Here is a 14,065-nt window from a genome sequence, read left to right as displayed (position 1 = left end):
GTGTTCAAATTATGTATTAATTATCGGCCTTTTAGTATTCTGATTTGATAAACATTTCATGTTAACGGGTTTAATGATTATTCTAAATTTTAAATGGCTACAGCCCGCAGCTTCGCTCACTTGGTTTGGATAAAAACATCTCTAATAATCTATAAGTCATGTCAGACTATAAGGGATCTCTATTTCTTATTTCATCCATAGATATTAAATTAGCAGATCGAGAGTGATTGTACTAACTAAAATACATCTGACTACTTACTTGCATAAACTTCATTTAGAGTTTTTATGTGCTTTGTACCCAAGTATTGTCTTCACTTTATGAATTATTCAGATATTAAAGTAGATTAGAATATTGATTTTTGACAATGACCTTGTGTAAGTGACATTAACTTATTCTATATTTCAATAAATATGTATTGTGTATAAAAAGTGTATCTCTTTGTATCTCTTTACTAACAACAAAGACAAAATATTCTATTTCCGGATAGTACAGTCAAACTCCTATCAACTTCTCAGAATATCTAAGTCATTTCGCAACTGCGCCTGACCTCATAAATACCACTATAAATTGATCCCTTTTCTCCCACCATCTATTAATAGTAAAGGTCCATGAACCCAGTCCAGGCTTACCTGCGAAGGAATCCGGGGAAACGAGTTCTGACTCATAGCGGGAGGATTAACATTCTGGGAATTTTTACCGTTCTTATTGTTTCAACTTAAGGTTGATAATCCTGTAACAATCGTTGAATGGGGTGTAAAACAGAGTTTGTTTTAAGGTAGGGAATCAATTAGCCTTTGTCAATATTTTATTGTAAGTCCAGTCAGTGTTCGACAATCGACCAAGTGTGATGTGCGTTTGTTTTGACATAATATATTTTGATTTGTGTTCGCGTTATCTTTTTGTGTGTTTGTGATTAAGATCGTTTTGTTGAGGTAATTTCTTATTTGTTTTATTTCTGTTTAGTTATCATGTGTGTTTTATGTTTGTTTATTATCTTAAAAGCTCAAAGCTTGTTTATTTAATATTTGTTTTAACCAATAGTTATTAGAGTTTTTGTGTAGGTACTATTACATAGTAGGTACTTATACAGTTGACAGTTACATAATGCGTTTCCTTTTGCCATTTGATCAATTGCTTATTTTTACAAAAGCTCTACAGTCTACATATCCGTATATTCTAGGTAATAATATAACAATCTTTCAACATTTTGCTTCATATTCGCGTTGTTCATCAAACGATTATAATAGGAGTTAGTTAAAATAACATAGAATCTAGGCCACTATCGATATCAAGATAACAGTAGCCGAACAGCTGTTTAAAAGGTCACTTCGAACAATAATGTTATTGTACGATCAACGGGTAATATAAACATGTATGGTATGTGTGGAATGGACCAACGACTTGCATTGACAGCTATTATATACATTTGAAGGAATCTATACAACAGTTACATATAACTAATCTATATAAACATAACGAACGCTGTGACCTTTGTTTTAGGGTTCATACTTATTTAAATACTAGGTAGGTATCCTAGGTATATAAAAAGAAGTTGCATTTTCACAAATTTTAAATTGATTCACAGTTAAATGATACTCAAGACTTTATTTTATTTATATGATAAAGCTGTATCGGCGATATACTCGAGTTGCAAGAAAAATACACCAAAAAAAATTATAATATATGCATCCAGCCATTCAAAAAGGATATTGTACATTTTTTTCTCCAAAAACATCTGGCAGCTTACAGAAAGTTCTGGTTTAAAAAGGATCTTTTTTGAAAAGTTCTGTGTATTTTAACATAAACCAGTATTAGCTTACCTGTCTGTGGTAACAGCTGTCTGCTAGCAGGTATTCACGCCTTTGTATTTGGCACAAAAGCAGGCTTGTAGGGAATTCCGAAATATGGCTAGCACATGCACATGCAATGTATAATGTTTCTTCTGTAATTCTAATCTAGGAACGAGGATGAATTCTTAGTATAGATAATTGATATCACGCTATTTAGAGTTCAGATAGGTACTTAATATCACGTTTCTAGATATAAAGGACTTAAGATTGCAATAGTTAATTTTCTAAGTCAAAGTCTACTAATGCTATTGAACTATCTAATTAAAATATGAATATTTATAATGATTCGATTTAATTTTGTTCAAGTTTACGCGTACTGAGTAGTCGTTAATAAGGTGAATTTAATATATTTATACATTGAATTAAGTTAAACCTTAATACATTTTCTATACCGGAATCACACATACAAAAATGGTCAAAATAATTATATATAATATGTATATCAATGACATAAAGTAATTGAAACTAGTGCGCAAACGCATCGCACGACCATCTTAAAGCTCATCATTATAAAAAAGCTCCCTATAATAATATTATGTTATCTATCTGGTACTTAAAATCTTGTATTTTCCAATTGATTTTATACGGACTGCGTAGGTACTAAACTTTATTAAAAATCGGTCTGCTGTTTTTTTTTCGGAAACAGAGCGAACACTCTTTTATTACATAATATAAATACCATGCTGTTTCATGATTTTGAATACTCTCAACAAAGATAGATTCTAAAAATTAACCTAGAATAAATATTATGTAAAATAATAGAATATTTCCCAATGTTTATAACTCGACGACTGACACAGTTAGCGAACAGCTCACAAATAAGATTAAAATAACTTAACCTGCATACTAATTTGTACTAAGTTACATGTAGATTGTAGGTACATATTTATACACAACAATTTTAAATCGATGGTTTCTGATTATAAAACATACATACAGATAAATTATAGCTACTAGGACACGCAACGCATTAAAAGCTTATTATTACGTTAAAATATGCGTGGTGTACCTAAGTCCTAATTGATAGAGGGACGAAAATTTTTTTTGAATTAACAGTTGTCTGAATCACTTTATAGCCCAAAAAGAAACTAATTTTAAATTCAATGTTCACTATTTAATTTATACATAGTTTATTAATTGAATAAATATTAACGCTCTACAACTTCGAAGAAACTCCGATTGATCTTCAAACTCGGGTTGTTAATACTTTAGCATTGAAACAACTCTATTTATTAATGATGTACTTAATATATTGCGTATTTCGCAAACTAGTAAAATTACTATTAAATAATTATAAATAATTAAGCAATCACAAGTGCTATTATGTAAACTGACCGCAAACCATTCATTACGTTTTGTATATTAGACCGCAAATGAACGGAATTTAATGGATTTCTCATTTTGTTACAGATCTATTGATAGACACAGAGAGAGATGACGTCTAGCTGCAGCAAAGAAAACCTGTTACAGCCTTCAACGTTGCAGGAAGCCATTAATGTAATCAAGTTTCTAACCACGTCTCATAAGCAAGAAATTGCGAAGCTAAAGGATTCCAATACAAAACAAAGCGACACTATTAAAAAGCTTGAAGAAACAAGAAAAAAGGAATTAGAATTTTTATCAAAAGAGCTTGAAAATTACGAACTTAACCTAGCCATAAGGACAGAAGCAGTTAATAGACAACTCGCCCAGAAGGATGAAATCATCAAAAAACAAGAAGAAATAATTGAAGATTTGACAAATAAATTGAAGATTAAAGAAGCTTTAAGTGTACCAGAAATTTCAATTAATGTCGAATCGAACTCTGACTCCGGAATTGCTTTGGATAACGATGACACTTCAAACAAGGCTAAAGATAATAAAACTCCTGCGAAAGCCACAAGAAAAGGCAGCAGAAGGTTCGCAGATTCAATCAGTTTTCTGCGAAGAGTAGATTTCTCACCCATGAAATATAAACCTTGTAATCGAGAAGGCACTAAAAAGAAAGATGAAAAGAAGAAAACATTAGAAGTTCCTCACACAGAATCTAGAGTTCTCGTTCGCCAGTTTAGTTCTGAAAAGGCCACAAGTGACGAAGACAGACAACTCTCTGAAGACATTGACGCAACGCTTTCAGATGATACCATGACCTCTATAGTTATAAGACCAAAGAAATTAGACGAAAGTATGAACAATCACTTCTCAGACGACGGCAGTGAGGACACCAGTGAAGAACTCTTCGACAGAGTCATGATAAGGAGTAGCGTAAGAAGATCAGTCAAAGCAAATCCGAAATACAAAAAGATTAATCGAACGAAATCGAAACTGCTAGAACAAATGAAAATTAATATCGTTGATTAAAATATTAATCATAGTTGCAATTTCGATGTTGGTTATTTATTTAAACGTATTTATTTTGATCGCTTTTCAATTTAATTGAATTGGGATTGCATTAAACAGCATTTATGAGAGCGATTCTTGTTTTATTTTCATTTTGTACCGTTATGTTGATGATAACATACCGCATTGGACGTTCCCACGTAACCTGTTATGTTGTTTGATAAAAACTAAAACATGTCGTTTACATTTAATAGCTTTGCTATAATCACCTGCACTTATGAATGAACAGTGTCATTAATTAGTTTTTGTTGAAAGCAATTAAAATATATTGCCGTATACGAGTACTGAATGATAGACAGTTTGAAACTAAATTTAATTATCATTTTATTAAAATTTTGCTGATTAATTTTCACACAAATAATACTATTTTATAACAGTCATACTGCTACATAGGAATAAATATGGTTTATTACTACTACATAGAAAATATTATGAAATTAAATCACGCATGACCGTTATAGAGAGTTACATTACGTCTGTATCAATATCAGAAGGGCATTAAATTTATTATGCTATATATTAGAATTTGAGTTATCTAACTCAAATTCAATTCAATTTTTATCGTTTGATACCTACACGAGAATTTGTTAACCTCTTCAGATAGATTCAAAATTTCATAAAGATAAATATAATTTCCGGTGGATTTCAAATACTCTTTTGTGTTAGTTTCATAAGTATTTAGAAAGAGTAAATAGGTATACTTGAGAAAACTATATTAACTCATAAAAATGTTATTTTTAAATGTTTGAATAAGTACTTAGTACACGAAGGGACGTGTAAAGGAAACTCGAAGAACTTTATTTTTATACTTGTTTTTCGAAATTAAAGCTTATGGCATAATTTCAGCCTCTAGTTCTAGTTTTACAAAAATAATAAAACAAAAGGTGAGAATTTAAGAGCATCAAACCATTTAAACAATGACAGTAATCCTTCTTGTGCGTTGAAAAATGCAGTAATTTTCCCTAAATCTCAGGGGAACTATAAAAATTTAAGGAGACAGCATCATGCACTCTCCGTGTCTTAAATCATGTGCGCCACTCTAACGTTATTACTGTATATAGCTCGCTAGAAGAGCTATAAACCCTTTTATATTATACTTTGTATATCTGCTATCAATAGAGCTATAGTAGACAATTCTACAAGCCGCTCGCCCCGACTCCGCCTGGATTGGGATAAAAACATCATAAAATGAAGCCTATGTTAAACAGGGATAATGAGTGATTCTAATGGTAAAACGTTAAAAAAACTGACTTCAAAAACGGAAAAGTAAAAAATAAATAAAATTTCAGCTCAATCGGTAACCTGGAAGTGAAGCAAAGTTACTTGCTAGATTTTCAATTAAGTCATCGTGATCGAGATCAGACAAAAATGATCAAAATATAAAAACTATTGGGTCCACAGTGAAATTTTTTACCAGGGACCAATTCGAGACCATTCCGCATCATCCAAAAAAGAATCATGTAAATCGGTTCAGAAACCTCGGCGTAATACCGATTACGCCGAGGTTTCTGTATATATGGACGTACACCGTACATACATAAAAAACATATTCCTTTAATTAATTTAATAATATCCTAAATAGATCCAATTCAAATGTCCAAAAAAAAAAGGAAATGACAATTATTAAAACTAGGTAATTGGGTTTGTAACAATTATTTTTAACTGTGAATATAAAATTAATATTACTAAGAGACTTATAAAAACCAAGTTCCTCTGCAAGAATAATCCATTTAATAATAATTAACATCATCCATTCATAAAACTTCTATCTTACTAGCGATGCTGAGCGAACTTCGAAACTAACATAAACTAAGCCATATTTTACCTTACAAATTTTTAATTACTGCGAATGCCTAATGAGAGAAAATGTTACTTTATTTTCCCTCGTTTTTTGTTTTAAACGTTGGCAACACTGCACGCAGTTACGTTTTAGTCGTTCGTTAAAACTTCTCGGTTTAACTTTAATAAAAAACCTCCATAAGCAGAGTTCAAATACAATGAAAACAATTCTTTTGACCTGATTTTATTACATGTTTTTCGACGAAAATACTGAAATTGTACGCGACGTCGGAATTCAAATGAATTTCATCTTTTAGTCAAATAGTACTTTTATATTACACAAGCTGGAATTTACAAGACGAAATGGCGACTGCAACATGTTAGAGAATATTGTGTTTATATATTTTTATTTATTATTAAATACTTAGTAGCCGCTTGGCTCTGCTTCGCCTGCATTGATGGAGATTTTCTATACCTACATATATATATATATATATATATATATATATATATATATATATATATATATATATATATATATATATAATAAAACAGTAACCAGACTAGGTGAATTAAATAGTTGAAAGAAAACGTATAAAAAAAACCTGTAAGGTTTCTCCTTTTGTGTACAGAGTTATCCCCTAATATGTATTAATCAGTGTGAAATGGATTCCAAGATTCGAAGCTAAAATTCAGATTACTAAAGTAAATTATATAATTCTTAGTAAGCATGTGTAGGACGTAGCTATAATATATTAATGTGTTTCCCAGTATTATCCATACTAATATTATAAATGCGAAAGTAACTCTGTCTGTCTATCTCAACCTCTCTCAACTCAATCACGCCTTAACTACTGAACCAATTTGCATGAAATTTGGTATACAGATAATTTGATACCCGAGAAAGGACATAGGCTACTTTTTATTGCGAAATATGTACCACGGGCGAAGCAAGGACGGACCGCTAGTTCATTATAATTTCGTATTCCAAGTACACAAATTGTATTTGACATTATAAAAACACAGTCGATTGTTAAAATTTAATTAATGAATTTGACATGTTGAAATTTCACCTGAATTTATGATATTTTTAAATGAAATACTGCAGTCAACTGATGAATATTTATAACTAAGTCGTTAATAGGTTTTTGTGTTGTTTTAATATTTTTATTTGGTACCTTTTGACGAATTAAAGTGAGCTTTTATTTTAAACCTATATGACTATGTATTTAAGGTTCGATTGTCTCGCTTATACTCGAAAATCGCTGATCCGATTTGGCTTATTTCTCACGAACATAATACCATTGTAAAAGGCATATTTGTGAATACAATGATTATGATAAATTTTACTGGATTGTCCTACCTACTTAATAGAGAATTTACTTAAATATTTGCAAATGGTTTCTACATTTCAACTAGAACGACAATACCAAGAGTAATTCGTTTAAACAATAAAATATCGTCACAACGGCCCTTATTTCTTAAACATCTCATCTTCTTAAAGGCTCCCAAGGGTTCCAAATGCGCTTTGAATACTATTGAAGGTAACGGCCAGAACCGTAATACTGTCTGATATGGCAAATAAAAACGTTTTATGATAATGGAAATATTCTCAAAGGTAGAATTATTGCTTATTGTATATCATTACATTTTTATTAATCTCATTTACACTGTAATAAAAGTACGTAAATATCGAATATATTTTGTACCATTTATATTTTGCATTATATGAAATAGATCGTTCCTAATTAGTAATTTTATTATTTTAGATGCATCACAAACATATAAAGTGAATATTTTTTACGCCCACTAATACGTAGGTCACAAGACAAGAAAATTCAAGTCCTGTTATTTTTTACATTTCGATAATCATATCCATAACATGGAACAAGTAACAAAGAAGGACGTTCGTCATAATTCCCACGCATTATGAATAACAACAAGTTATTTACCGCGAAAAAATCACCAGGCGATTGATCATTTATTGAAAATATACGCAACACCGACTAATAAAACCTAGACAGATTCCTCGTCCTCCCTCAATTTTTATCCTAAGTACGGATGATATAAAAATGTCTCTTTATATGACTAGGCTTAAAATATAACATTTATTCTTAGTGATAGAGCTTTTTCTGATAAGGCTTTCATAAGCCCTTGTTCAATTGTATTTTACGGTTTCTACGGATTTATAATTTTTGTCACGTGTGTGTAATTCTTTATTATTAATTTTTATAGATAATTACATTTACAATCCAAAGAAATTGAATAGACTAAGAATTATTTGAAACTCAAGTAACATGTTACAAAGTTATTCAATTAAGTGAGTTGTCATGTGTCACCGCAGCAAAGTTTGCACGCATTATAAGAACTTTCGAAGGATTTGAGATGAAACTCGAGGTAATAAATATATAAATTATAATTACTAATTAGGGTGATTAAAATTATTATAAGTGTATGTTTTGCCATGTTTTCTACTTACCTATTTCTTGTGCCTGAATAGGTACCTACTTGTGATACATTTAAAAAACAGGTTTTTCACATAGTACAGAGCGATAAAAATATATTTTCTGGTTTATTAACTTTGTATGATATATAGAGTAGTATGAAAACCAATCAGAGGCGAGCACACTTCCTAAAAATTGCGAATTTCTTCCAAAAATATCGTCATCTTCTGAAAATCAAACCTAAAAATAAACTACATGAAAAGAGTTACTCCAATACTCCGTCACGAAATAACATCAACCAATTCCGAAACTACGAACTACGTGAAAGCATTTTCTTCGCACACCCCAGTCTCCAATGGGCCATGTGATGCAAGACTACCCGAGTTAGGAACGAACTCACAAATACTAAACTTTTCATTCGGCTTATAAACTTAAAACTACAAACACAAATTCGGATCTAAAGCTTCACAGAATACGTATCAGTATTGCCTGAAGTTTAGCTTTGTTTTGAAGAATAAAGTATCGGAGAAGTAAAGCTTCCAATACAATAGACATAGTGTCTTTTATAAGAAATTTCTAGGCTATTTTAGGGCTGTTTTGTAGCTGATGATATCTATCAAAGCCTCTTAAGCAATATATTTTATGCCGCGTTAATTGAATGTTTTGAAAAGGTACCGGTTGTAGTAGTACCTAAGTAAAGGCTGCGTTGTAGTTGTAGGGCATCTCATAAAAATACCTTTATTTGTTTTTAAAATGATATAGGGACGAAAAATAATGAGTTATGTAGCAATAGCACAAAATTTACTATGGACAGTTTTGTTGCACATTTTTCATTAAAATTTATAGCCATGAAATATACGAATGGTGCACATTTAAGCAAACTAGTACAATTTCTCGTTATTTATAACAACGAAGAAATATGACGACAGTAAAAAATATAACGACCTATCAAAAATCTACAAATATTGAACTAACTTGAAACATAGTGATAGGCGAAGCGGGTGTGGTTGGGTGAATAGTAATGTAATAGTTAACATCAATCTTAAGTCTTAACAAAAATTAGCAATACCTAAACTATATTTAAAATATATTATAATATTATGTTATACATTATGTTCTTGTATGCAGTATTTCAAAACAATCAAAGTTCGTGAGTGTGACATCCGCCAACCCGCACTGCGTGGTGGATTATGGCATGTACCCTCATAAGAGGCTAATGTCCCAACAGTGTTAACATATATGGGCTAATGATGATAATGATCATACAGTTTGTAAACCAAAATAATTACCAAAAACAAAATTTCTAAATTCGTAGTTTTATTCATTATCCGCTATCGCTTATAAAATCGCTTATCGCTGTATCCCAAGCCACTCTCGTAGTGTTCTGTGTTGGCACTAGATGGCCCTATGCACTTTCCTGGCAAACTCTTAAACCTAATAAGTGCTGTAAAGGCTCTTAATTTACGATCACTGCGACGGCCAAAATGGCTGTAAGCATTAAAAAGTAGTGGAATTTGACTAAAAGCTCTGCAACGAACTTAGGGACATTCATACTTATACTGCTTCCTTATATGAAACATTTTTGTAAAACCAGAGTACCTAATGCCTACGTATATGTAGTACCTAAGTAAGTAACATATTATTATGTAAAAGTATTTTTCAAACTATCAGGTTATAAATCAATATATAATAATAACTTAAACTACCATGCACCACTTGTTACACGTTCAATTTGTGGGGTTGGAAATATTGATTATTTTTATGTTATTCTTTTTTTAGAAAGCTCTGTATAAAAAACTGTGTATTTCAGTTATATTTTTTAACTAACTTCTGTTGTTCAATAAAGTGGAGACTAAATTGGCCTACTGTTTATTGTCATCATGTTAGTCCTCAGACTTATAGCACATGAGGTACATGTTATTAGTATTTAATCAAAATATGGTAAATTTTGATACTTTCCAAGAGTCGTTTTAAAACTTAAAGAAAAAATGTATAGGTACACAATATAATCTGAAGAATTCAAATAAATCGCCTCAAGTACCTAGAAAACGTCTTTTATTAATAATTTTTATACCAGCGCTTTTAATATTGCTATGTGTACATTCAATATAATTTATGTTATTGAGTTAATAATTTACCAATATAAATGTTTATTATTATATAAATGATGAATACCTCACAATATATCTTAAAGCAATATAATATGATTGCTTAATATACATAGTAAAGATGTGAACATGCCTAAAGCATGTCTTTGAACAATACAAGATGAAGACGTAGGTATTCTGAGCGTGAATTACGTAATACTACGGTCTTACCTGGTCGAATTGTCTTAGTACTGGTATGAGTGTAAGCGGTTGTTAACAATTAATATATGCCCCAATAGGTAATTACATACTTATTAAACATTAATTGATATTAATTCTTCTTTCTTCTCTGCTAAACTTTCCTTTCAGTGTACCGTAAAATTCGAGAATGTAATGTTACATTCGTTCAGGTTAACTATCTGTACATGAGAATAAATAGAGTTACAAAATATTTATGAAAAAGTTTCCTATAACAATGTTAAATTATTAAATCATTTAATGGCATCTACTTAATTGAAAATGAAGTCCCTGAAGTGGGAGTCGAGCATGCTTCGGAACGAACTGGGCCACGCTCGCACCGGGGAAGGTACCACACCCTCACAGAATATCGGCGCCATAGTGACAGTTTACTGTCGCGTTCCGTACGGTGAGTGAGGGGTCCGGAGGCCCACATCCCTTCCCATCCCCTACCCATCCTCTCCTTCCCTATCCTCATTCCCTCCCATCCTCGCCCCTTCTCCCTAAATCCTTCCAAATCCCTTTGAGGATAGCAACACATCCACTTCCCAGTGGAGTGGATGCTTATGGGCGGCGTGTATCGCTTAACACCAGGCGACGCGTCTGCTCGGTTGCTATCCTATAGCATAAAAAAAAAAAAAAAAAAAAAATATAAAATAGTAGAAAATTTGCGAATCTGTGTAACGCAAGGTCGATTTTTTCTCTCGCTCAGGTTTTCATCAATATCTTGTGGTAATATTATGTGTAAATTGATTTCAATCGCTTCATAAAGAATAATTAAACAAATTAAGACTATAAGAAGTAAATCGTAAGCGAATATCTAGTTTATAATAACACTACGCGAGCAAAAGGACCCTACATTTTCTACACTAATGTTCAAAGGTACGGAGGGTATTTTGTTATCCAGTGCTGACAGAATAACGTTTCCATAGTGCTACATTTACCGGTAAAGTTAATTAATTACACAGTAACAATGGAAATCGTTAATTAGAATATAATTCACTTAACTACACCGTCTTAAATATTTCCTTTTTTACAGGGGTTCGCTCATATAATTAAATCTTTTTAAACACGCATATTAGATTCACCTTATTTTCAATTTGTTATGTATCCGACTCCTTTGGATTTTGACCCTCTTTAGAAGTACAGATTTAATTCAAACTTTGTACACTTATCAAGTTGGTTTAATGCTCTAAGCTTATCAAGGATCGGTGACAATACAATAAAATTTTAATTTGATATTTTGGTTATTATGGCATTGAATGCTTTATGATAGTATCAGTTCATCGTGGTTTTTCAGTTTTCATTTTCATACTGAAAACCATCCTTAAAATGAAGGTGATAAAATCAAAGAATAGCGACGCTTTTTTCAGCACGTCTCCATTATTTTCAATTCCTTTGTCCTTAAACTAATGCACCACGATAAAGAATCTAAAAGCTACTTTAAATAGCAGTATTTTAAACTATATCGAGGCTCTGCAGTAATCGGTCGTTTGTTGAACACTGTTATCAACTAACTTACTGAGATTGAACTTTTACAGTAATGGATATTGCTTTCGAGTATACAATAGTATTAGAGCATCGAGCGAAGCACTCTGTAGATTGTGGTCTTTGTTTAAATGACCTGCTTGAATTAGTTTTGTTTGGTTGGATGATGATAGCTGCTTATAGTTTTCTGTTAGTTGGATTGTAAGTAATTGGGGCGTACCTAGTTATGGTTTTTTTATATATGATTTTTATACGATTTTTAGTTGTAGTTTGTCTTGTCTTTAAATTGTTTGAATATAATATACCTAATTATGATAAGTCCGCTTCTGTTTTTTCATTTTAGTAACCTAGTGATAGATATAAATGTGTTGAGATGATTATAGATAATTAATAATGATTATAGATAATAATTAATTATAGATAATATAAATAAAGAAAAATAAGTGATCGTTTGATAAGCCTTTATTCGTATAATGCTAGGCCTTGCATTTGCATTATAAACGTTTTTAAAAACACATTAAAATTGATATACTACAATATTTTCCAATTATTCATTCATTTCAGTTCATTCATTAATCCAACTTTCCAAACCGTATTACTATAACGTTGTTAAATTTCGCGAATCTTCCAACCTAATAGAAATTTAGACAAAATTAATAACAAATAAGTAATGTTCAATCTCGTATTGCGGAACGGTTTTCGACTGCTTTGACCAACAGCGATGCGAGTGCTATGACATGTGGAGCGATGATGATGGTACAAGGAAACACAAAAAGATTTAGCTAGCGAGAAATCTATGATAAAATAAACATATTCACACACACACACCAATAAATCGTAACTAAAATTCAGCGCTGTCTTTGTACATAGTACTTACATACCTAAAACGTAAGTAATTATTATTATTTATTATTAAGTATTCGCACTTCAAGATTTTAATAGGTTCCTTCTATTAACAGTTCTTTGTAAAAATAAGGCCGTGTCCTAAAAAAGCGATGTCTCGGCTTGTAAGGGATCAAATCGAAAATATGCCATTTTTTATTACAAAACATGCAGTGCTAAGGGGTTTATTTTGAAATAACAGACCTAAGTCACAGACGGTCATACGGGAAAACCATTTGGGATTAATAATGTGGATATGAGTTACGAATTGATTCAAATGAGATCAAATTAAATAATAAAAGAATTAAAAAAAATGAAAAAAACCGCTTTTCATACAATAATTACATGAAATGATTGCATTGTCGATTCTTGAAAAGTGTACAAAGTTTAAATTAAATATCTTCCTTTAAAGTGGGATAAAATCGAGTGGTTTGTTAAAACATGTCAGTTACATAGAAATATACCGATGAAGCTAATAAAAAAATGTCAAAAAGTAACCAACTTGTGTCTTATCCCTTGTACCACACGTCAATTGAAGTCCAATTGCTGGTAGGTACATTCTTTGTCTCCTTTATTGAAGCTTTCGGTGAAAAAAAAAGATCTTTGACAATCAAAAGCCCGAATGATTGTCGGTCAGGAAATTGTAAGTATAATTTTTCTGATTCTCATATGAGTTTGTCTCACTTGTTTTTAAAGTTGGATTTTAAATTTAGTTTTACAATTAATATGATGTTGACGGCGTGCCGCATGAAAATCTTCATATTTATTAATAGTAACTAAGTAGTTAATTGATTTTATTTATGAATTGATTTTTTTTAATATAATATTTAAAGATAATATGTATGCCTTCTGAAGCCATTCATTGTCTTATTCATTATATTTATTTTATTTTATTTTAGTATGTGTATGTACTTAAAT

The 14,065-nt window shown here is 31.1% G+C and overlaps 1 protein-coding gene across 1 annotated transcript; it reads left to right on the top strand.

Annotated features, from left to right (window-relative positions):
- The first annotated feature begins 804 nt into the window (after window positions 1–804).
- LOC123696716 lies at window positions 805–4,305 on the top strand. Its single transcript, XM_045643073.1, has 2 exons — window positions 805–933; window positions 3,262–4,305. The coding sequence occupies exon 2, from the start codon at window positions 3,286–3,288 to the stop codon at window positions 4,189–4,191; it is 906 nt and encodes a 301-aa protein (XP_045499029.1). The 5' UTR covers window positions 805–933; window positions 3,262–3,285; the 3' UTR covers window positions 4,192–4,305.
- Window positions 4,306–14,065: the final 9,760 nt, after the last annotated feature.

The sequence above is a fragment of the Colias croceus genome, chromosome 13 (genome assembly GCF_905220415.1).
Source record: "Colias croceus chromosome 13, ilColCroc2.1".
NCBI classification, from domain to species: Eukaryota; Metazoa; Arthropoda; class Insecta; order Lepidoptera; family Pieridae; genus Colias; species Colias croceus.
Note: the sequence above shows the minus strand (reverse complement) of the source record. Positions and strands in the feature narration are given on the sequence as shown.